The sequence below is a fragment of the Tachypleus tridentatus genome, unplaced genomic scaffold (assembly GCF_004210375.1).
Source record: "Tachypleus tridentatus isolate NWPU-2018 unplaced genomic scaffold, ASM421037v1 Hic_cluster_2, whole genome shotgun sequence".
NCBI classification, from domain to species: domain Eukaryota; kingdom Metazoa; phylum Arthropoda; class Merostomata; order Xiphosura; family Limulidae; genus Tachypleus; species Tachypleus tridentatus.
The window spans coordinates 28,188,799-28,214,745 of record NW_027467782.1 but is presented as its reverse complement, the minus strand read 5'-3'; the positions used below and the strand labels follow the sequence as shown (position 1 = coordinate 28,214,745).

The 25,947-nt window shown below is 33.5% G+C and overlaps 1 protein-coding gene and 1 long non-coding RNA gene across 2 annotated transcripts; one reads left to right on the top strand and one right to left on the bottom strand.

The window, feature by feature from the left end:
* Positions 1 to 524: 524 nt before the first annotated feature.
* Positions 525 to 7,254, bottom strand: LOC143242195 (uncharacterized). The gene is made up of 2 exons (XR_013022555.1): positions 5,869 to 7,254; positions 525 to 2,315 (listed from the first exon to the last, which is right to left on the bottom strand). It is a non-coding gene; the product is annotated as an uncharacterized LOC143242195 (long non-coding RNA).
* LOC143242194 (dynein axonemal heavy chain 7-like) lies at positions 3,121 to 21,585 on the top strand. The gene is made up of 5 exons (XM_076485550.1): positions 3,121 to 3,802; positions 4,268 to 4,358; positions 17,420 to 17,559; positions 18,349 to 18,491; positions 21,486 to 21,585. The coding sequence occupies exons 1-3, from the start codon at positions 3,563 to 3,565 to the stop codon at positions 17,431 to 17,433; spliced, it is 345 nt and encodes a 114-aa protein (XP_076341665.1). The 5' UTR covers positions 3,121 to 3,562; the 3' UTR covers positions 17,434 to 17,559; positions 18,349 to 18,491; positions 21,486 to 21,585.
* The last annotated feature ends 4,362 nt before the right edge of the window (positions 21,586 to 25,947 follow it).

Sequence of the window (25,947 nt, the reverse complement as noted above, 5' to 3'; positions counted from 1 at the left end):
AGACCAGCATTCTCAACACACGCGTATTTGCTGGTCATTGGTAGTGCGAGATATACGGTTTAGTTTCAGATAGTTAACTTTTTCGTTTATCTAAGATTAACATCGTTAACTTTGACAATCTTTACCTGGCTGTAGCAGTGAAACCTGTAACTAAACACTCACTGCTTCAGAAATGGCACTGATCGAAGAAGCTACAGTCAATATGCTTGTGAACAGCAGCTTTCTGTTGTGATATGTTTTGTTCATATCTGTACAACTAGTGCAGTGTTGACAGGTCTCGCTTTCCATAATAAATTTACTTTAATCTTCCTATTTACTCATTCTGTATTTCTATGTTTTGCTGGAAAAATGTAACACACATTCAACAAGCTTTGTCCATCATCAATCATTATTATGTGTTTGTATAAGATTCATACTCAGAGAAATTTGTTTCAGAACACTGGTGGCATTAAATTGGACAATTAAGAAAGTCTGTCTCTTAGTGTTTTTAGTATATTGTGGCATGAGAAAGATAATTCACCTAATTTCATTAAAATGCCTTAAGATTTAATGTCTTCATTTTTACACATGAAGTAGAATCTAACAGCGGTCTTACTTTTTTATTGGATATTAACGTGAAAGGAGAAAACAATAAAGTGACCATCTCTAGACAGGAAACCTTGTGCTACTACTTTACCATCACACATAAGATCTAATCAATATCTGTCACATAAAAATCCTTCTACTTTGCCTATGCAAACTATGCTCTACAACTTTGTATCCACAATGAAGACATACAAATTGACTGGAACTACTTAAGAAATCTAGCACTATCTAGAGGTTTCAATACCATTATCATAGATAGAGCTTTTATTAAACTCTAAAACCATAAGAAACGCTAACCTTTCCCCTATCAATGGTGTAAAGCATAACAAAGTTATTTCATTTTATTTTTGTGCCAAACATTGCTAATGAGATTACCAATCTATTTAATAACTTGAACATTGATATACAATGCTTTGAATACAAACTATTCAAACCTTCACTTAACATTAACTATCTAATTTGAAATAACCGGTACTAAAGGAACAAAAGTAAAACGTATACAGTTTTTCATGCAAACATAAGAAGAAATATTAGGTTGAGGAATAATTCGTGAGCGTTTTAAATAATTTCATTCAAGCATTACATGCAAGACTATACAATACTTCAATGCATGATCACATTACACCCAAAACATTTATTATGATACTTTATTTCATGTAATACCTTGGTATATAGCATGCATTGTTTTAAACGAAATTGCAAGAAATTAGTCAACAATAAAATCTCCATTGTTGTTGATAACTTCCTCCCATCGTTCAATAAGTTTCTCAATGCCTCGGCGATAAAGTCTTTCGGTCTTGACTCAAAGAATTCGTCCAACCAAGCGCTCAATTCCACGTCATTATTGAACGATACGCCGCGCAATGCATTCGAAAGCGATCGAAAGAGATGAAAATCTGATGGCGCCAAGTCTGGCGAATATGGAGGGTGAGGCAACACTTCCCATTTAAGTTCTTGAATCGCTGCTTTGGTCATATTGGCGATGTGAGGACGAGCGTTGTCGTGCTGCAGAAGAACACTGTTTTGTCGATTTGGTCTTTTTTGCTGAATTGCTTCGTTAAGTCGGTGCAGTTGTTTAACGTAGAGATCCGCATTAACTGTTTGGTTGCGCCAAAGCAGTTCGTGATGGATTATGCCTTCCCAGTCCCACCATACACACAACATAGTCTTTCGAGGATGGAGGTCTTGTTTTGCTCGAGGAGTCGCGTTTCTGTCGGGGCTGAGCCATTCTTCACGCCGCTTCATATTGATGTACAGGCACCATTTTTCATCGCCAGTGACGATGCGGTAAAGAAAGCGCTCCTTGTGACCATGTGTTAAGCGATGTCGAGCAAGCAAGCAAACTGGCGGCAATTGTGATGCGCTGATTTCTATTCTTTTCGCTCAAACAGTGTGGCACCCAAGCGCCGAGTTTCTGAGCCTTGCCCATTGAATGAAGGTGGTTCACCACAGTTTTTTGATCACAATCCATCTGCTCCGCTAATTCTCTAGTCGTGTGACGTGGAGAAGCTCTTCATCAAACACAGTGTGTGACCCGTCCTTCAGATCAAAATTACCATTTTTAAAGCGCGAAAACCAACGGCGGGCGGTACTTTCAGGCATTGCTCCTTTGCCATACACAGAACAGATCTCACGAGCAGCTTCGGCGGCGTTAACACCTCGATTAAATGCGAAAAGCAGATGGTGTCGAAAATGCTCGATTTTGTCCACTTGACATTCCATTTAATGAGCTGAAAATGAAAGCAAAAATTAAAGACATATGAAAATCAAACACACCATCTATCAGAGCAAAACATTATCTACTAAATGACATGAAATATTTTTTAACTTGAAAAAACGCTCACGAATTATTCCTCAACCCAATATACAGTAAAAATTTTATTTGAAATAAGGACCAAAGTCACTAAGATCACATGCACAAAAGTGAGTTCCATACATGTGTTTGGATGTGTCATCAGTTTGAATCAGGTCACACAAAATGCTTTCAGACAAAATTTTTCTCCTACACCAACCCAAAAGGCAAGAGACCCTTTCATTAAACACTGATAATGGTTTGAGCAACATCAATTTTATTTGGCAAAATGACCCAGCATGGCCAGGTGGGTTAAGGCATTTGACTCATAATCTGAGGTTTGAATCCCATTGCATCAAACATGCTTGCACTTTCAGTCGAGAGGGCATTATAATGTGGCAATCAATCCCACTATTTGTTGGTAAAAGAGTAGCCCAAGAGTTGGCAGTGGGTGGTGATGACTAGCTGCCTTCCCTCTAGTCTTACACTGCTAAATAAGGGATGGCTAGCACAGATAGCCCTTGTGTAGCTTAGCGTGAAATTCAAAAACAAACAAATTTGGCAAAATTTATTTACCACTTTTACATTTCACCAGCATTTATCTTTGTCTATAATCCTCTCACCATGTGACATAATTTTTGTTACATTAAATCCATGTGGTTTTAATTTCTGTGCTTATTTACGAACCCTATATTGCTTAGCTAGAGATCATACCTGAAGAGGAGAGTCCAGTATTCTGTCAAAATTTGTAGTATATTCTAAAATAAATCATTTTATTATGCTTATAAATTGTTGTTTGCCATCTTGTTATTATTGCACATCTGTCTGATTATAAGAAACATACATAGAATGCATAGACTTTTCATTGTGTTTGTTTTGGAATTAAAATATTGTTAATATTAATCCTAGTATGTGACAGGTTTTTATAACGACTTAAAAGTTGACAAAAACAGGTGAAATAGTGTAAGTAATGATTATTTATTTGTACAAGTTTCAGCAACACCAAATATTTTATATGATCTGATGTTTTAAATGTTGACATAAAAATTAGTTAAATCAAATAATGTATCATAAATTTAAAGTCTTAGTGCACTAATGTATGCTTTAGGATTGTGATGAAACAAAAACAACGTTACGAGGTTGGACTAGAGAAACTGGCTCGTGCTGCTAGCCAAGGTATCTCTAATGCAGACTGAACTTACTGAACTCCAACCACAACTGGTAATTGCTAGTCAACAAGTTGATGAGATCATGATTGTGGTAGCGAAAGAATCAGCAGAAATTGCTGAAGTGGAGCGGATTGTTAAAGTTGATGAGCAGGCTGAAGCTGCTCAGGCCATTAAAAATGAATGTGATACTGACTTAGCAGAAGCTGTGCCAGTATTAGAAGCTGCTTTGGCAGCACTCAACACTTTAACCCCAGCTGTAAGTCTTTCTTGAATATTTTGCCTATTCAGTTACTTTGTCATAACACATTCATATTAAGTTCTAATATATTATTATATGTAGATTTAATATTATCTAACCATTTGTCAGTATTTCTATTTATGTTATGAACACAACAGATTCTGCATTTTGACAGTTTTATACATGTATTTCATCTGAACTCTTGATTTTAAGTACTCTTTACTTTTAATTATTGTTAATTATAGAGAATTATTCATACATCATGCATTTTGTTTTAAAAAATTATTATATGCTATTAAAGTTAATATATGTTAATGTATTATTTTGTTTATTTTACAAAAACTACTTATTTTCTGTAAATTTTATTTTTACATATTTTTATCATATCATAGTAATGTTGAATACGATCTCTTATCTTAGATTTTATATTCCTTTTAAATTTATTTTATTTTTTGGGATATTACTATTGTGAAAACTATGAAGAGACCTCCTGCAGGGGTTAAGCTTGTCATGGAAGCAATTTGTATCCTCAAAGGTATCAAGCCAGATCGTATTCCTGACCCTTCTGGAAGTGGTATGTGCCAAGAGCAATATATATATATTCTAAGGGATGTATGATCCAAATGCTTTTTTTTAGTCTTGTAGAAATTTCTAATATCTGTAGAATTTTACATCCAAATATGAACGCATGCAACAATACTCGGAACCTTTTGTAAGCAGTATGTGTTTGTTGATCTTTGTAGCCTATAAGTTAATCCAGACCTTCAGAAATAGTATTAAATGAAACATTTTCGTAAATTTTTCTAGAAATAGCAGTTTATTGTCTGAAACTCTGTCCTGAAAGGGACCAATTCAGACTGTATACAAAATAAGTTTTGAAAAATTATAGGTTTGGCAAAATTTTATTGTGTGAAAAATATCAAACCAAATGATATTTTGAAAGTAGAAACATTTGTAGAAGTTGCATTCGTAACAGGTATTATTTAATATTTCTTCTCAAAGTATTTTGAAAATGAACAGTACCTAAAGTAATTTTGTACGAAAAAAATTAGTCTGGACTTTTCTAACAGTTGTAGTTATTTGTTGCACGTTGCAACTGAACATAACTAATGGGTGAAAAATTGCACATATGAGATTTTTGAAAATTCTTTGTATATTGGTATAATAGTTAGGTTAGAAGTATGCTATTTGGGACTTGAAGCCTGATAGCTTAGATAATAGAACACTATTATAGAGTATTATTGTAAGTAAGCATCATGGATTTAAGCCCCAGTCAGGACAGATTTCTTAATATCCAGATAATCCTACCCATGTGGGTAACCTAAACTAATTCTTCATATTTTTATTATGACTTACACTAATTTATTGTTTGTGCTAATTTGGATAAGTAGTCAAATAAGTGTATCCATAAAATTTACTAAATGATATATATAATAGGGAAATGGATAGTGGTCAGGAAGAGAGTTAGCTCAACAGGTCATTAGAACTTTAAATTATGTGCAGCAGTGCCCTTTTTAGGCTACACAGCCACACAACAACCGATCAAGTGCTGATAACTTCATTATTACAGCTCCACACATCCATATTGATAGCCTTAATGATGTTAGCAACTGACAGGCCTAAAGCCCAAATGACCATTCTAAAAATACCCCTCCAACTAAAAAAACTGGTAGTGTAATGCAGATCACATAATAAAAAAGTTTTTCCAGAATCACACATATAAGCAAGTGTTTCAGTACTGTAGGATATTGCTGTACATTAATTCTTCCCTATGCTGTCATGGAGGAATATGCCATCACTACTATTTTGTTTTCATTGTTTTTAAAGATTAGTTTTAGCCATTTTTACATGTATTTCATTTTTTAAAAAGGTTTTTCTGTATTTGTAACCTGATCACTTGATGCTTCATTACAACTCAGCAATCTCCACAATTTTGCAAAATGTATGTTTACTACCAAATTCAATTTAACGCCATGTAATTTATTGAGTTTAATTGAACTTAGATTCACGGAAGAGATAAAAAGCAGTTTATCAGTATTTTTCCATGAGATAATTATATATGTTTAGTTGAATATATTACTTACAATGTTAAAGTCCAGGGTTTTATATCCCATGGTAGACACAGCATGTGGGTTTGTGCTGGAAAAGACAAACAAACTCAGAAATAAACTGATTCAGTACTGATTAGATTTAATTTATTTTTCACTCACGTTTATTTTGTTCACTGGTTATGGCATATAGGATATTCCATAAATAATTTAATATAGGGTTTAATACATTTTGAAAAATAAAAAAAAAATATGTATTATTATAAGAATTTGTTCTTATGATTTATATAAAAATTGAGTTTGGTTACTGAAATATTTCTGCAGCTGTTTTGGTTCATTTGTCAGTTCAGATAGTTTTTGTACTGGTTGTGTGATCTTGTGTATGAGTAATAATTTTTATACCTGTGGTGTTTTTAAACTTTAAAAACAATGTTTGTAGGTATATTGTTATTAGTGTACAGAAAGCATTTTGGTTTATCATTTGTATTATAATGGTAACAGAGATGGTAGGCTATATTAGCCATATTGTTTTGCCTGTTAAAAATTAGTAGTTTCTATATTGCTAGTAAAAATTATGTTTTACTTTATTGGACAACATCTCTGCTAAATCAATCAAAGCTATTAGAGATAAGTACACTTCAAATGCTGACTTTGACCCAGAGAAAATAAAAACAGCTTTCACTGCTGCAGAGGGATTGTGTAGATGGGTGATAGCTATGGAAGCCTATGACAGGTCAGTGAATACAAGGAAAAGCAGTATTAATTACTTCAGAAGGACTACTAAGGTGAGGGTGTAATTTTAAAGTCTTGTAACAAGTTAATTAACAGAAGTAGAAGCTTTCAATTCTACAGAGGGACTGTGAATATGAATGACATCTTTGAAAGCTTATAACAGGTATTTTAAAATAAACAGTTTCACCTGTTCTAAACAAATATTGTACTGATTTGCATAATCATTACTGTTTGGATATATGTCTCTTTGGTTAATTTTTTGGGTGTGGCAGTTTGTTATTTTTACTTATTTTCAGTGTTTATGTTACTTACTTTGAAAGTTCCTCTTTCTTTACTGCTATTCACATCTAATTGTACAGTAGATGTGAGTTCAAACATGTCATTGTTGAGCAGGTACTTTTTTATTCTCATGTTATTCAGTTTAGGTTTTTACTTTTGTGTTGTCTTTTTGGGTTTTTGTGGGTTTGTTTTCATGATTCAGTCTGACAATTCCACTGTCATGAGCTAAGTAAGAGGGAACCATGTCCAGATCTCTGTGTTTTCAGGCTGGGGATATCTTGTACTAAACCAACTACTATGACATGAAAGTTCTAGTGTTTCATATTCCCAAAATTATGAAACCTGTGTCTAGCTATTTATCCCATTCTGACCAGGTTTTTCTTTCAGAGTGGTGGTCTCTTCATCCTCAGGTATTTCTGTAGCTGTGTTCTCAACTGAGAGTACTGTCTCGCTCTATAAATATGTGTGTGTGTGTGTGTATATATATATATATATATATACATTCACCACTCACTTCTTTCTTTTTGATTTCTAGTCCCTCACCTTATAACTTTGGGGGAGGATGCTTTCAGTCACTATTGGAGAGGTCTTCACCTATGTGCCTACCTTATGACCAGAATTCTCTCCAAAGTTATTTCTCTTATCCTGACCACTCCTTGTTATATTCTGCTGGTTGCATCATATTAGCTAGCATGGACATGTTTCCTTCTGCTTTGTCTCTTATTGGAGCAACAGCCTCTGCCCTTCCCTCTGTCCTGAGTGCTCCTCCAGAAACTGCTCTAGGAGGTATTTCATACCAACATCACCAAACTCCATCTCCATGTGTGCCATTTATCTGATATTTTTGCTTTATTCAGGGACTTAATCTCATGTAGCCATCTGCCACCTTCCTTTCTTCTGCTTGATTAGAATCTCAATGTTCACATTTGTGCCGTATCCAGTTCTCCCTTTGAAGTCATTGCAATATGTTCCTTGTACCATCTTTTCATTAAGAGCTATTTTCTCTTTTTCCTGGCATACATTCATCATTTTTCCCAGTATTTATGGCATTAATGTTTTCCACTTTCTTTACTTTTCCTTGTATGTTATCCTCTATCCTGATTAGACCTACCTTCCCAAGACATAGGATGCCCAAGAAGGTTTTTTTCACCTTTTCTCCTATCTCCTTACCTCTCATTTTTCATCTGTTCTCCTCTTCGTATCTGGACTGACTTCTGTGTCCAATTTCTTCTCTTCTGTGTTATGTGGTTTGTACTGCTTCATTTTATGAGTCTTGCAATGGAATTTCTTTGTTTCCTGTGATCTGTCACCTATTATGCTTACTGGTTGGTTTCATTAACTCGTACAACTGGTATATTCTGATGTGTTCATGGAAGATCACTCTTGACATAAAGTTTTTCTCACCAAATTTGTCATTTAACTGGTTCTTTAGCTGCTCAAAACTACTGTCCTTTAGAGAAGATTATTCAGGCTGGTATGCAGACAACTCCCAATACATTTGTCACACATTATTTGCACATCCTAGCTATGTCGTTTTTGGGCATTTATCGTTTTCTTAAGACAATGTATTAATAACTTTTACTTTATTTTGTTGATATACATTATATTTCAGGGCCCAACCTGGTGATAGATGTTGCCTGGTCAAGTATGCTTATAATTATATCAGCACTAAATCTGTATACTCTTATAATGCTCACTGTTAGATGGTGTGTTTTTGTAAGACTACTGTGCACTTGTGTAGTGGTGTGTGTGTATATACATAATTGTTTTAATCACTATTTCACCTATAAAGGACCATCACTAACAGACTCCATGAGCAAAGCAGACTGGTATTTTTGTCCTTCTATACTGATCCATGATTCTTACAATCAGGATCTTTCTGCTTTTCAAAATATATAGGAAATCTCACACACTCATTTCACTGTCTCCAGTGTATCATTCATCCAGACTGCCCAGTGCACATTCCCCTACCCCCTATTCTACTGGAGCATTGAGAGTCCTTTCCACTTCTAGTTCCCAGTAGCTGGAGTCCTGGACCATGGAAGTTTCCTCCTGAATGGGAATTTTTCAATGAAATAAATCAAACTTCACAGCTCACATGTACTCACTTGGTAAGCAGAGGGCTATTGTCAATATAATTATTGATTATTCAGCAACATAATGTTCTGGATCCAAGACACTTCCTCTGACGTGTTTTACCATGCTTGTTTATCTCAAAATCAATTTCTTATGCAAGGCATTTGCACTGGATGTTTCTGCATGGCCAGACCACATTTGGCCTAATACAATGTATCCAAGGTGCTTATTCCTGTAATTTTTAGAAAATGACAGCACTTTGCATAATCTGATGTATCCTGAGGCTTTTTCCCTTAGCCACTTATATCACATTATCAGCCACCTTACTGTGACTAACTGTCACTATGTTCACTGCTAACACTTGTTATATATATAGACAACTTATGCATTATCTATTAACAATTGGCTGATTCTGAATTACTTAACAACTTTTTGTCAAAGTACTTGTACAAGGTGCTTCCCATGGAGTTTTTGTTTTTTGCTGTTTTGATGAGGAAGATTGATTTTGTTGCTCACAATAACAAAGTATTTCTACTTAATGTTTTGCTCAGTTAGACATCAACTGACATGCTCCAGTGTGCCCCAACACTCTACCCTTGGCACATATTTATTTGGGCCCATTATCAATTACAAACAGATATGATGCTTGCCTATTACATATTGCCTCACAGGTATTACTCTGTTCATTACTAGGAGAAGAGCATACCTGTTCTAGAAACAGTTCTATACCCCACATGTGTGCCTTCTTTTATCATATGTTACACATTCTTTTAAGGCAGTTGCTATCTGCTCAATGACAGTATTCATACTGTCACACCTTTACTAACCTCTCCACCTTTGCAGTATGGAATTCTGTCTTTGGGTGAGTGGAAGTAGTACTTATTCAGAAACTAACATTTTCTTACATTGAAAATGTATTTCCAATATGTACTTTACCTCCTCTTACCCATTTCCAATCTTTCCTTTCAACTGATATGCTGGTTTTTTATTTGTATTTGCCAATTCTCAAAAGGATTGTGCTAGAATAGTTAATCAGGTTTACAAGTCCCATAGTAGTTTTGTGGTAGAAACATAAATCATTTCCTATAAATAGTAGTGATTCATAAATTGGACTGTTTTGTTTTTGTATTTATGTAAAATAATTTAACAAATTAAACTTTGTAAATATAACACATCATAAATATACTATGGTGTTTTGAAATAACTCATAAATTTGACTTTGCAACAACTCTCATGTTATCTCTGTCATTTGCTGTAACACATTTTATTACATTCTTTTATTTTTCTTTTCTGAATTTGTTATATTTGATAACGGCTTTACAGGCTGAATATTAGAAAAGACAGAAACTCAATATGTACTTGAATATGTTTCTGTTGTCAGAATCAATAATTCTGATGTTATGTGACATTTATTTGCTATGTTTCAAACTTCAAGTCCATTTCATAACTTTATATATAGTTAAAAGAATGTATAATCATAAAGATTATACCTAATTTCAAATATTTTGAGCAGCAGGAATGCTGGTTCTTCAGTATCAAACCTGATAGAGAAGATTTATTTCTGAATGTAGAATTAGGATCATTTATGTATACCTGACTTTAGTCCAAATTTCCTTACAACCCAGTCAACCAGTATGAGGAACCAGAAGCCACTCCTACCATTAACAATTTAGTTGTCTTTAACATACTTTGAAAATATATCTTTGTAATTAGTTTTAACTTTATCAGCTAAATAAGCCCATTTGAGCTTCCTATTTTTTTTTTAAGAAAATCTGTAGCTTTTCTCTAGTTCTACAAATTTTTTAACATATCTGTCAATTTAAATATCTTAAAATCACTTAACATCATGGTATTTATCCCTGATTTTCTCTTTTATATCTTTAGTAAACTAGTTAAATTTGATCTTTCCTGTTATTCTTTTGCTTTTTTGGCTTAATCTATTTTTTTCACGAATGATAAATCTTGCATCAAGGTCTCAGAAGAACAAAGATCTCATTTCTTGTTTTTCTCAAAGTATAGCAAAACATTACACTTAACTATTTAGTGATCACTTTTCTCTAAATACTCCTCCACTTCAACTCATAGAAGCATTTCATCTTTAAAGATTAGCAGTTAATAAATCCAAAATAGAATACCTTCTTGCTTGTTTGCTGACTGACTATTGGGTATAGAAAACCATCTTGAATCATTTCAAGAAGTCTCTCTCCTTCATTACTTGACTTTACACGGTCTCAATCAATGTGTCTAAAATTATTCTCCTATTACAATTGCATCAATATTTGTATTAGTAAAATCCTTGATGTTATTATACAGTTTATCATCGACCTCACATACATAAGGTCAGTAATAAACTGTATAATGTTCACTCCCTTGACAATAATCCAATTAAAACCTTCCTGCACTTGCAACCTTTAATTGTAACTTCCATTCTAAAGTTTTCAACTTAACAATCCACAGTTTACTTCTTAGGTAAATAGTCTCTCAACCCCCTTTTCCTTAAAAAGCCTTTCACTGTTAAATAATTTGACCTCTTATCTATTTATGAAGCACTACTTGACAAAAATTTTGTGTCCACTTGTAACTTGTGAATCACTGGACTGATTGTCACCAAATCTGGCCTGTACCTTTAGGGACCTCAAATAGTTAGCATGGGGACCTTATGTCTTTCCTGTACATTTGTTCACTTATGGCTGGCAAACTATTAAACTTTTTGTCACCAAACCTCACAGGTACCCTTAGGGCAGTTGGATCTGATGTACTATTCTACCCCAAGGGATCCCTATTGTCTTCCATATGCTTTGAATTGATACATTACATCAGCTAGTTTCAAAATGATTCCTAATATCAATATTTTCCAAGCTTAACAAAGTTCCCATGTTTCCTCTTATACCACACTCTCCAATTTCAACTACAACTTTGAACTTGTCTATCTTGTTCCTAATATTCCTGATACTAGAATAATAGCAGCTAAGCAAATTGTTGAATTTACTATTTTTATTTTAAACAATGCTTTCAAGGGCCAGGCACTTAGGATTTGGGCTGTATGGTAGACATTAATATGTAACATTATTTCACAATGAGTTAAAACCATATTTTTAGTGTTTTCAGGTTTAACTAAAATTCCAAACAGAATTTTAATGAAAAATTCACAAATTACCAGCACTGTTGCAAGTTTTTGACTCTCATAGTACACAGTATTCAACTTAATTCTTTTTGGTGAATGTCCACCTTGGAAGATGTATGTATAGTATTGTGTTGTTGACTAACTTTCTCAGCCTATTTTCTAAGATCAAGCATAGTTTGTTGTATTCTTCTCTATTTTTTTCTATTTGTTTTCAGAGTAAACAAAGGCCTTCATCTTGGCATTAGTGGGATAATCCTCATCACCTTGGTCAATGGTACTCTATTGCTTTCAGTGCAGTTGGACAAATCATTCTGTAGGTTCTAGCTGAAACCCAGTCTTCAGTCAATGAAAGTGCCATGTAGTTGTTTAAAAAGCTTCTTCTTCAATCTCTCTTTCACTTCTTTGAATGCCCCTGAGTAACATATCAGAGCAAGTATAACTTTTCTCTGGCAGAGAATGTTGCACATCGTTGACAGATGAGAATACTTTTGTATCATCATATATGTTAAAAAATGTCATTTCCTATTATGTACATTAGACCTTAAGCATCTCTTTGAAGTAACATGGTGCATAGAATCCTTATTATAGTCATACAGAATGCAAGCAAATAATTATTCTTGTCAAGAGGTCTGAAACATTCCGTCTATCAAACTTCTTAATTTGGAAGTTTGACATTGCTCTGGATTTGATACCAAAAAAAAAAACTTTCAAAATGAATAGACATCATTCCTGTGCCCTGTTGAAGTACTACAATAATACCTTGCATTTACACGTGAGTTCGTGGATAATCTGCTTCGTTTTTTGGTATCATGAAATCCAAGGGATCTTTAGAAATAATGTTAGAATTTTCATCTTTATCACTCCAGAATGGAATAGTATAATCAATCCTTCCTCTTCTTTCTGCCTTTAATTTTCTCTGCAGCTGTTTCCCACTTTCTTTTGCCATTTTGATCTCCAAGCCTAAACTGTTGCATCCACACTGACATCGAGAACATTTCCTACAAGTATCATACGTATGCCCTTTGCACTTACAAGCCATTTTCTTCTTTTCCTGTATTAATATTGTTTTATCAATACAAGATCAGTACAATATGTGATTTATGGGTGTGACAATTATCTGCTTTTTGTCCAATCAGGTTTTTGTAGGTTTTAGCCAATGAACAAATGATCCAGGATGACTTCAAAAATTAAGTTATGCAAAATGCTGGTTGCCTAGTGCATGGAATCACTGTCAAATTTACTAAATTTGTCTTTAATACGTATTTATCTTGTTATACTTCATGTATACAAATTTCACATTGCCCTAGTTAGCTTATTTGCAACTATACAAAAGGGTCTTGTAGAGTTGAGTCATAGGATGAATAATAGATCAGGTTGGCAGCAGTTCCTGATAGCAGCAACATGTGACTTTGGATATGATAGTAACTGACTGAATATCTTTACAAACATCTTTAGAAGTTCACCAGACATCCTACTAACTAACCTACTTAAGTGAATCTCATCTTTAGCATATAATCTCTCCCTTATTGTAAAAACTAAGTTGGCCTAAGTATCCACTTCCACTTGACAATCTTTTACTTAAACTTTGGATCTTACTCAATAATTTATTTCAGTATCTGGCTTGAAGGAGTATTCCTTAAACCTCAGATGTGTACTTCTATCCTTAAATCTCTTATGGCATTCTTTATACTTTTTAAGCATTTCCTCTCTCTTGTCTAGTTTTCATTATCATTTTTTCCTACATGCACTACAAAAAGAGGATGTTTCTTGGTACCAACAAGTAAATTATCAACATGCTTCATAATGTCTTGTACTTTAGTATCTAGCAAACAAATTCTAAAACATACTCCCTCCACTGACATTTATAGCAGTTATTGGACCTTTAGGATTTCTTCCTTTGCCCATCTAAGCATTGGTCTGAATTTTTTACACTTGCTCCAATCTTTTGTAATGCACTCAATTGCCCATAAAGATATTTGTCTTGTAATACTTTCCAGTTACATCAATGATCCTTCTATTCTGGTAGTGTAAATGAGACCCTCATTCAAATAATGTTATCACTTTTTCTTGACAAAGTATTTAGACATGAGTTTATTCACAGATGTGTTGCAAGAGTTAAAATCCTTGGGTGCAATCTTTGTGCTACATGGTTGATTTTCGTTCAATAATATTTTAAAACATCTGAAAAGAACCTTTCACTTTAAGACATGGTTTTCACATATAAATTCCCTATTTACTATTTCCAGAATAGAAGCTAACTGGACTTCCTATATTCCATTATTGTTATCTAGTGTCATTCTCAAGTGAAGATATATATTTGGTCTGGGAGTTGTTGAAACTCCTTTTGAAACAAGTTTTACCTAATAAGACCTAGATTTCAATTTTTTCAATTGTGTTTTAAAATTTCTGTTGTGTTCTACCATATTTCTAGTGTTCTACTCTATTTGTGTTTTTTTCTATAATAGTTCACTGAGTGCTAATATACGTCTGTTATATTTTACAATGGTTCTGTTGCTGCAGATAAAACTTGCACACTATTTCTCTGCGACAGTACTGCAGATAAAACTTGCACACTATTTCTCCGCGACAGTACTGCAGATAAAACTTGCACACTATTTCTCTGCGACAGTACTGCAGATAAAACTTGCACACTATCTTGACAGTACTGCAGATAAAACTTGCACACTATTTCTCTGTGATAGTATTACAGTTAGATCTACAGTTCCATGCATATTTTTCACGTAATTTTTTACATATTTTAATGTATGTCACTCCACAGTTGTTAAAACCTGTTAGAACTGTTTTATGTATTTGACAACAAATAACTATTCTGTGTTATCTCTAAGTTACATGTGTCTACTATTACAGTTGGCAGTGTACAAGGATGTGTTACATATTTGACTAGTACAGTTGACAGTGTACAAGGATCTGTGTTACATATTTGACAAGTACAGATGACAGTGTACAATAATTTGTTTTACACGTTTGTACTATTACAGTTGACAATGTGCAATGATCTGTGTTACATATTTGTACTTGTGCAATAGTGTACAATGATCTGTGTTTTGACTTGTACTGTTCACACTCACTATAGATGTACACGCTTATAGCTGGAATCAAGTGTTGATTAACGTATTTCCTAATGTACAAGAAATGAAGAAAATTACAAACGTTTGTCTGAAATCAGAAATTCTAAAATTGTGCTGTCGTTTAGTCAGCCATGTTTTCCATGGTTATTAATTACATGTACTTTATTCTCTCTTCATAGGTCTCAATAGTTAGACTTAAAGCTATCCACTCTTTCACATCTTGGGAAGTGGATCAATGTTCTTTGCTAAAGATATATCAGGCTATTACTTGATCAAAACTAGAGTATGGATCACTGGTCTATGGCTCTGCCAGCACCTTGGCCTTCAAGATCATCATCAGGGACTTCAGCTCTGCACCAGGGCTTTCAGCACTTCCCCTGTTCATAGCTTATACGTAGAATCTCATGAATCAAAAATTCAGTCCTTACCATAACATTCCACCTGGGATTATGTTTTCTTTCCACAGTGGGCCATGCTTTTGCAAAATAGACAATCAGCCATTGCTCCTTTTGGCCTTTGTATCCAAGTACAGTTGGATGAATTGGGTCTATCCTTGGATAACATTTGCTGTATCCACTGGTCAGCTCATCCTACCTTGGCTTATTACAGTCCCAAGATGTAACCTTTCTTTAAGTCATCTGAGAAAAGCAGACACTCCTGATTGGAAATACTGTATGTTATTTGCAGAACATCTTTCAAACCACCCTTCCATTCCTATTTATACAGATGGTTCAAATTCAGGTGACTCTGTGGGCTCAGCCATGGTTTGGTGGTTGTGCAGAGAATCCTCTCTACAGTTTCTGTGTTCACTGCTGAACTGTATGTCATTTCTCTTGTCCTGTATCACACAGAAGCTAAGCAGTACTCAAATTGTACTATTTATACTGACTCGCTTAGTTCTCTACTGGTCCTTGAATTGTTTCATCTTAGTTCTTACTGATATTCAAAATCGACTGGCCCATTTCTCTTTAACATCTACTTCTGTCCAGTGTTTTTGGATACTGGGCCACATTGGTATTTGCAGGAACGAGCTTGGTGACACTGCAGATAAATCTGTCTGCTCTGGCTCTATCACTGCTGTTTCTGTTCCATACGTGGACTATGGTCCTGTATTCAAGGCTCAGCTTCATGCCAGTTAGCAGTCGACTTGGAGTGAGCAACGTGAAAACAAGCTTTTCTAAATAAAACGTGCTATTGGACTTTGGCTATCTTGCTTTCTTAAGAACCAGAAATGGAAAGAGGAAATTGTCCTAACTAGACTACACATTGGTCACAGTTTCTTAATTCATCGTTTTCTTTTATCTGGGACTGATGCACCAATGTATTGTCTGTTACATTAAGCCATATTTTACTGTTTTGGTGTCATTACGACTTAATTATGGCACCATTTTAAACATGTTTTGTCCCAAGGTTTATTTGTTAGATATTGTTATTGGCGATGGTGACATTGTCCACCTTTGAAATGTTTTTAGTTGTTTAAAGTCTATTAATCTTTTTTAATGCTATTAAAGTTTTTTTTGTTTTTTTTTACTTTATATATTAGACATTTTTTTGATGTGATTCACTTTTAAGAATCAAAGTACATCTAGTTCGATCTAAAATTAGAAAATGGCCATAACATCCAATAACTTGAAACCAGGAATGGAAAGGCCAACTTCAGGTGACTAATGCTACTTTTTAACTACCTGTTGGTCATTCTGGCAAGTTATGATAATTATAATTATGCTGTAAAAAGTCCTTCACAACTTGTATTACTGTAGTTTTTTTTTCTTACTGCTGTAGACTAGATGTAAAAGTTGGATTTAATGCTATTTGTGTTTTTAATTCAAAAATGTAACTTTGTTTTGCTTTATTTTAATTTCCTTTAATGAATTTTAATAATTTTACTTTACTTTTAACTTTTAACCAGATGTTTGGTGCACATAGCCTGGTTGCTAGAACACCAAATCAACCAGCCATCCATGTAATTGTTTCCATGTCTAGTTGCATGGAAATGTTACATTTGTTTGGGGGTATCATCATATCATCAGATATTATTCTTTTATCTTAGTAACAGTGAATTAGAAGTATGTTTTTTTATTATGCTGCTTTCAGCTGTGTTTTCTTTTTTCATGCTAAAAAATGTTTAAATGGTTTAGAAAGATATTTAACATGATTCTCTATCTCAGTTGTGTTTTTCTTTTGTTAGTTTACTTTTTTTATATATATATACTAGTTTTTCTGTATTCATCAGACACTGAAATGTAGTTTAAGATTTTAGGGAGTATGTGTTTGTTTTTTCTTCCAGACTACACATGTTGACAGATATGGAGAAAGCAGTCTAAGTTTTTACAGGTCTCTGCCCTTCATTTCAAGGAAGCTACTCCTCAGTCAGTAGATTGAACTCCACTCTTAGAAGAGTGGAGAGGAAGAAGAAAATTGGTTCAAGTATGTGTTTCAGGTTTTACTTTTATTACAAATAGAATATATAAAACTGCAGTCTCAAAAGCTAGGAATGATTTTTTTATCTAATGATATTGATAATTTAACTTATAGTTTGTATACATTACTGATTATTTCTTTAAAGCTTTAAAGATACCAAATGAGATGTGAAGAGAAAAATAGAAAGCACTTATCATTCTTGTTTTAAAAAAAAAGTGTCTCATTATATATCGGGAGCAACTACTCTAATGATAAGAACTTCAACATTTATATCTTTGATATTGTACATTTTTAGGTACGAGAACACATTTCTGAGTTTAAAAACATAAATTGTTTAAAGCAGATTATACAATATAAATAATAAAGAATCATTTAATGATCATATACACAAACGTTTTAAAATAATTAGTATACTAATAATCAAAGTCTACATTAAAACAAAGATTAAAATTTTATTAATCTAACCTTGAACAGGCACTTATAGTTCTGTTTGTCTCTCTAGAAATAATTAAAAGTAATATAGAAATGAAATTTACTGAAATACCATGACCCAAACTTAAAGATATACCATTTTAATTATAACAACTGTTTCATTGGTTTTCATATAATATTTGTCTATTTTTACTTAATTCTTTATTTTAAAGGCTAAAATTTAGATGAATTATATTTTATGATTATAAATGTTTGTTAATTGTATTTAACTTCCCTTTAAACAGTACTTAGTAGAGGAGATTTTGAATTAGAAATAATATTTTGTATTCATGAGTGTTTTTTTTTTACTTCTTTGTTTTACAGTCCTCACTTCGTTATCAGGAACCTCTTCTTAATCTGTACCGGGTTCTCCTTACAATAGCCAAGAACCACATTCCTGAGCAGACCAAAAAGATTGATTACGAAATCGTAACTTGCTGGTTACAAAGTGCAAAACTTGCCAGAAAGTAGGTTTTATTACACTGCAAATAAATTCTTGTAATCAGCTCATCTGTACTGTTCCTTTAACTTTTCAGTCAATTATTAATCTGATCTGTTCTTTCATTAATATCATATAGTAACATACATTTCTCTGAAATGTGTATGGAGTATTTCAGAGGCATCAGACCTGAAGGTGTTGTAACATCCCCACTTTTACATATTTTACATGCATAGCAACTGTAAATTATATCAATTTTCTGGTGAGGGCATGCCCTAAATCTTTACAGGCTTAACTGACTTTGACAGCAGGGGGAAACACTTTTAGCAGCTTCTTATACTTTAAATTCCTCGTTGTAAATTTTGCGTGTCTAGTCAAGCACTCCACCTATTTCTCTCCTTCCTGCACCACTAATACTGAAGATATCACATTGAAAAGTTCCTAAACCTGTCAGTGCATGCATGTAGAAGTTATTACTCATTTCTAATTCTTTGTAAGACATTATTGAGCTTTTATGTACATTCTCACAGAGAGAATATTATATAATGTGTTTATGGGGTATCATTTTCTTCTAACACTTTGTTCACATTAACAGAATCATTAATGTTTATTAAATTATTTTAATTTATAATCACAGTAAAGTTATATATTAGTCTCACAATTTATACAAGTAGCACACCTTGGTTGTAAGCTTCTGATGAAAATTTAAACTAAATGCAGTTTTAAAAAAAACAAATTCGTAATCCAGTTTACTGAGTTAAGTTGGGGGAGTATTTCTCATCAAAATCTGACTTTTTGATTCTGTTGTTAGTGTCACATAGTAAAATGTTAAAGAAATAATTTATGATCCATGATGGTGAGAAAACCTGCTACATAGAGTTTTTCTCTGCCCATACCAGCCGTTTTACATATATATTTTAATTATGCATTGTCACTTTAGCCTAAAATTATGTCAAGTTAAAAGACATGTATTATTTATAACCCAGTTATAAGTTTGAAAGAAAACTTCATATTTAAAAGGATTCTATCTTCATAGGTAAGGTCCATAAGTTTTATACAGGAATGATCAAACAAAAGAGGACATTACAAACCAAATCATACTGTTTCAAAAATAATTTTGTTTACCATCTGGCATTGCTTTTATTTCTCTTTTTGTCAACAGTATGATAATGGAGATTTAAATGTGTGCCATTACTCAGAATATTGTAAGAACCATTGAACTTTGTCTAGAATAGATTATTTTTGAAGTTGCTTAATTTTTAGGGATTAGCTTGATACCAGAGTAGCAAAATGTCCAAAATCGTGAGGGTACAGACCTCAAACTTTACAGAAATATGGAGGCCTACTGATGGATGTAATGAAACTAAAGCTTGTTTCAGTTGATCTGATAGATATTTGATTATGTTCTTCTATCTCACATTTTCTGTACATAAGTGAATAAATACAACATACATGTTTCAGGGGACTGTAAGTCTGGCATAAGAGGTGATGAGGATAACATTTTGTGTGTGTGGATTGATATGGTTCTTGTGCAGAACTGGGTTTGAATATGAAAATGATATTGTATTGATAATTTGACAATTACCCCACTAGCAGTTTTCTGAACCTTAAGGTAGAATTATTCTGTGGCATGGTGGGCTTTTATAATAGATTACTTTTACCAGTTACTGTGTATCTCTTATATTTCTGAATTCTAGTGTTTTTAGTCTTGATGTTTCTACAGGATATTGGAATCCACAGAAGATGCTGTATATGATCTCTCTCTGTTAGGTGATTTGATACAAATTAATTACAGTTGTTTTTGGCTTCTAAATGCTTTTCTGACTTAATATTGTGTACATATCCTGTATATGTGTTTTTAGAGAAATCTCTGACATATAGTTTTCTTCTTAGAGTAATGCTAAAATAATAGGACTTGAACCCCATATAACAAAAGGTAATACGAATAAATGTATACATCTGGTTACTACTGATATCATACATAATCTACCTAGGATATCAATCAATCTAAACTTGTATACCCCTATTGAAAATATTCAAACACAGAGAATGAGTCAATGATTTTGTTGGAGTGCTGCAGCTCATGTTGCCACATAGTTGTGCTCTGTCTAACGATTGTACATCTTGACAATATTCTGACAGCACAGTCTCCATTACAGAAGGCTCTTTCATGCAACTGTCATGTAGAAATTACATCTGAAACTTGATAATTAGGCTTTTCAGCTCGTAATCTACAGATTACAGGATTGAACCTCATTACTGAACATGTTTACCCTCTCAGCTGTGGGAACATTATATATTGTGACAGTCTGTCCCACTATTCAGTCTGACAAAGGTTAGTGGTGGATGGTATTGGCTAATTGCTTTCTATATAATTCATCACTCAAAATTAGAGAAGGCTAGTGCAGATGGCTCTTGTGTAGCTTTGCATAAACATTCAACAACGAGTCTCAGGACACCATGCTTTCTATAATTGATTTAATTTATGGGGACATTAGATTCTCAGTGCTTGTTTTGGAAGTTTGTTAGCACAGGAATCTGTAAGTGCTGTATCTAGGTTTTTTTTTTTTATGATAATAAATGCTCTTTGTTTTAACTCGTATATTTTTATAGCCACTTCAATTTCTTGACATGCTTGAAGCTTTCATGTGTTCATCAACTATCTTGTGCATATTATAGCTTGTATTCAAGTTCACTGCTAAAGTCCAGAACTGGTACTAGATTTGAATCATTAGAATAAATATTATATTTGATAGTAATTCATCTGATAACTGTAGAATTAGTACCATACACTAAGTGTAGAATTTATTTAAGAATGAGTTGTAATTAAATTATATCATTAGATTTAACTGTTATTAAAAACTAAGAAGTATCTGTGTAATAATTAATTGCATAATTATATTAATTATGTAATAATTAATTGCACTATTATATTGCATACATTATGATTAGAATCCATTAACTGTACAATGAATCATGTCCATTAATTTTCAGAATAGTATTTTCAACCTGTGTTTTTTAGAAGTGGTCATCAACAGAGGGCTTATAGTTGTCTGCTAGAAGCTTCAGTATTAAACATGCCTGAGACATTTGTGGAAAAATCTAAGTGACACTGGAATAAAGTAAATATAAATCTCAGTGGTAATATTTTTTGTAATTATTAAAGCAGATACTGTTCTTAGTTGTTTGTAAAACTTTTGATGAAATTATTTAAAGTACCTCTTTTAATATTTTGAAATGCCAAAATTGTGAAATTGGAAGCTCCAGGATTTTGCTGTGATTTAAAATTTTGAACTATTATGTTATAATGTAGTAAATTTGAAAATTATTAATTTATAAATGTCACTTTTTTAAACTTTGAAACTGTTAAATTATGAACATTGTATGTTCTAAATGTATACATTTGGAAGTACAAGATTCTGGAACTTAAAAGCATTAAGAATTTAACCTTGGAAGTGAAAAATGTTTATATTTGAGGCAGTAAAAAATGTTCTCTCATCAAACACCATAACATTTGGTATTTCTAAACTGTAATATTTACTTTGAATCTGAGTTTTTGTGAAGATTATAATGATGAATTTGTAATTAACAAAAATGTTACAGCAGTCTATTTATTTTGGCACTTTACTGGCAAATTTTAGTGTTTAGTTATAACAGTTTTCTGTCGACTTGCATTTTTTGAACTAATAGTAAATAAATAAATTTTATTTATGCATATGATTGTTATCTCAAATTAGAACCACATCAGTGCAGTATTAGTATCTTATACCTCTTAAAAAAGAAACAATTAGTTCAATGGTGAGTTGCATTACATCAAAAATAAAATTTCCAAAATATATTTATATCTTCTTACCTTACAGTTATTATTCAGCTGCTATGGTTTCTTTTCCTTTGTCCATCTAAGTATAGGTCTGATTTTTTTCTCCCTTGCTCCAGTGTTTTATTTCACCTTTAAATCTATCTCATTACACTTTTCACCTACATCAATGTGACCTCTGTTTTAAAACTGTATATAAGCATTTCTTAACAGGTGCATGTAGTACAGTTGTTGAAGATATTTTATGCATTTTTTCAGGTTATATATTTGACTTTCATGAAGTAAAAAAAAAAAAATTGTTTGGTATGTACATTTACAGCTTGAATTCATGAATTAATGTATCCAGCATGGAAACAAATTAGGCCTCTCCTATCTCACCTCTGATATATAACATTGCTCCCAAATTGGGAAAGGAGTCGCTCTTAGTTGAGGCTGTCCATGACCTTATCTGTAGTAAGGTGGAAACATAGGTTTGATGTGGTGGTCTCCAGGGGACTGTGATGCTGAACTTTTAGGTGATCCTGGACATTCTGGAGAGAATTTAGATTTGCTTTTTCTTGTGCCTTCCTTTCATCTGTTTGCTTCTAATGAGGCTAATTTTGATCACCTTTTACCAACTTCTTTTCTTTACTTAGTTCATTCAGTGTGTCATGTTTTTGACATTACTTGGTGGGTTTTCCTTGGGGTGGAAAGGTCTGAAGGTGAGTACTTAGTCCTCCCTCCATTCCCTAATACTGAGGCTCATATAGAGATGTTTACTGCTCAGTTTGGTGAGTACTTAGTCCTCCTTCCATTCCCTGATACTGAGGCTCATATAAGAGATGTTTATTGCTCAGTTTTGTGAAGGGACAGCTATGTCTTGTCTGCCATGTTTGTCAGAACAGCATGTTTAACTCATTATCATGAGGTAGATACACGTTTAGACTCTCAGAGAATAGATCAGCTCCTGAAAATGTGAAGTTCCATAAAGAAGTTTATGCTTAATCTGAATATATCACAGTTTTGTAGGATTTGTTTGACCTTAACTAACACTGTAATATTTACTGTATGGACACTTTTTTTTTGTCCTCATTTCAGTTGTCGACTTCAACACTTTCCTGAATTTTGTGGGTGGTATTTCATTGAAACATATTAGAAGGCATTTGTCTACTTACTGACAACCTCCATGTGTTATATGAGTCCTTTTTCTCAAACTCTTGATTTTTGCAGGCATTCCAGACCCTTCATATTCAAGGGCTTATGTCACCCATCTGCATTCGTCTTAGTTGTTGGTTGCTTGACTTTCCTCAGCTCTTACAGGAGGTCTAGTTCCAATGTTGTCCTGACCCTAACAACAACCCCTTGTTTCATCATTACTTACAATATTTTATGCCCTTATCTACAGGGTTCCATGTTCAATTGATTGGAGTATTGCCAGCAGTGTAAATGACTACTGTATTCCTTTGTGTCCTGTGGGGACTCATCTACATTAATTTTTGTACATGTAGAAAACCTTTACCACAGATCCATGGGTACTACAGGCCCTTGCATCAGAATTGATCATTCATTTCTCATATCCACTACCATTTTTTCATCATCTTATAGTATTTCACTTCCTGCAAGTCCTCAAATGTTTTAACTTCATTCCATCCATGGTTATCAGAGATGTGTTGGTCATTGGAGTGATTGAGAGAGTTGTTTCAGTTCTTACTAAGGTTTATTTCTGTATATTTGTTGTGCCCATATTGTAATCAGTCTTTTCATTTAAATCAATTCCTAAATCTTCCACAGTTCACGGTGGAGTCATTCCTGATTCTATATTGGTGTTTTTTTGTTGGGAATGTTGTTGACCATGTTTAATGTTGCTAATGCCTATCTACACATTTCCATGGTGAAGTCATCCTGCTACTATCTATGTTTTGTGCACAAGGGTTTGGTGCTGCAGGTCATCTCTCTGCCATTTAAACTCACACTGGTTCCATATGTTTACAGTTTATAGTTCATGTTATTTTCTTTACCCTATCTTAAAATGGAATCAGTCAATATTAGCTATCTCATAAGCACCAGAAAACAACAACCAAAAAAGCACCCATCTTTTCTTTCCAGAATGACTTCAAATTGTAACATAAACCTACATTCTTTTATCCCAAGAAGTTTTAAGCTCATAGCAGAATAAATCTACTTATAATTAAACCATTATCCCACCATTATAAGATGTTAATCACCTGGGAAACATGCAGCTCACGTTACATTAATAAATTAAATTTACTCGTGAGTTGCTTGCTCATGAAAAAATATTATTATTACTTATTTTGCCTAAACTAAACTAAAAGGATACTTATTTTTACACTTTAGTTACTTTTATAAATATACATAAAAATAAAAAATAAAATGATTAACCATTTTCATTTTTTTCTTGCTATTGACTATTAAAGTTTACAAATCTTTTTTAATTAACCCCATCCTCTGGGCCTGTGCACACACCATTACATGGACATCTTGCTACTAGTAGCAGCATCACAACACAGTCAGATACTATTTCTCTAAAGCAAAAAAGATAGAATTTATTATCAGAGCTAAAACTTCTCATTTTCTTTGGAACACACAACTACCAGCCTTTTGGTCTCTAGTAACCCACCCTTAGGCATTGACAATAGTTTTATTCAGTCATAACTGGACTGGATTGTGCTTATACACCTACCCACTGAATAATCTGTTACCCAGCTTCCTAGCAATGATTTCTTCAATCTCTTGTATTCTGTTGATTGCACGAGATTGGCCTAATCAACCCTTATCTCATATACCATGTACCACTTTTCCCTTAGGGTTTATTTTATGTTGCTTCTGGCCTGTGGACATCACCAGTCAGAGTTATTTGCATTACACTTACAGAGGACACTTTTTCATTCTACCCATGTTTTTCTGTATCCAGATAGGTCCTTCTTACCTTACCACTGGCAGCCAGGGAAAGGGATAAATACTTTCACTGATTCATCTGACCTCTTTATTTTCACACATATAAATGATGGGTTCCCATTGTTTCTTATGTCTAATGAAGGCCTTGAGGTGTTAGGTTGCCTAAACTAAAGGTTTTAGTGGTGCTGGACAATGGCTTTTTATTTATTGTGTCTCTTTAGTTTCCCAGGGCTTACCCCTGGTTACCTCAATGGGATGAGTGGTAGAATTGATCCATATTGATTTTATGGGCTCTCTCTGAAGGCAAGGAAAATTCTACAAGTCTCAACTTATCAGATTCATCACATTTCTATGTTCATCGTGGCCCAGTTGAATTGCTCACTGGAGGACATTCTGAGCTTGTGTGTGAACCTTCCCCAATACTTTTATCTCACATTATTTACATAATCTGGCATTATCTTTCTTTGAGGGTTTTTTTACTACCCCTACATCTATGTTAACCTCATCTGCTAGGTTATACTGAAAGGTGAGTATTTGCATTACTAATCTTCTCTCTTTTTTTTTTAATTTCAAAATTCTACTTTTGGTGAGTGTTGCCCAATCAAGTGTGCTTTTATCAAACCAAATTCACTCTAGCAACTACTGACACAGTATACTTTATCTAGGTTGTTACAGGCTCTGTGGAAATATGGTGTCACATACAACCACACAGAGACAGACTGAGTGGTATTACTCTACTATGCTGGATTACCACTCAGAAAATATAATGAAT

Bases quoted from the DNA above. Each gene is read 5' to 3' on its own strand.
- LOC143242194 (XM_076485550.1), top strand. From the start codon at position 3,563: ATGCAGACTGAACTTACTGAACTCCAACCACAACTGGTAATTGCTAGT. The intron at 3,803-4,267 runs GTAAGTCTTTCT...AAAACTATGAAG, and splicing joins TCAACACTTTAACCCCAGCT to AGACCTCCTGCAGGGGTTAA.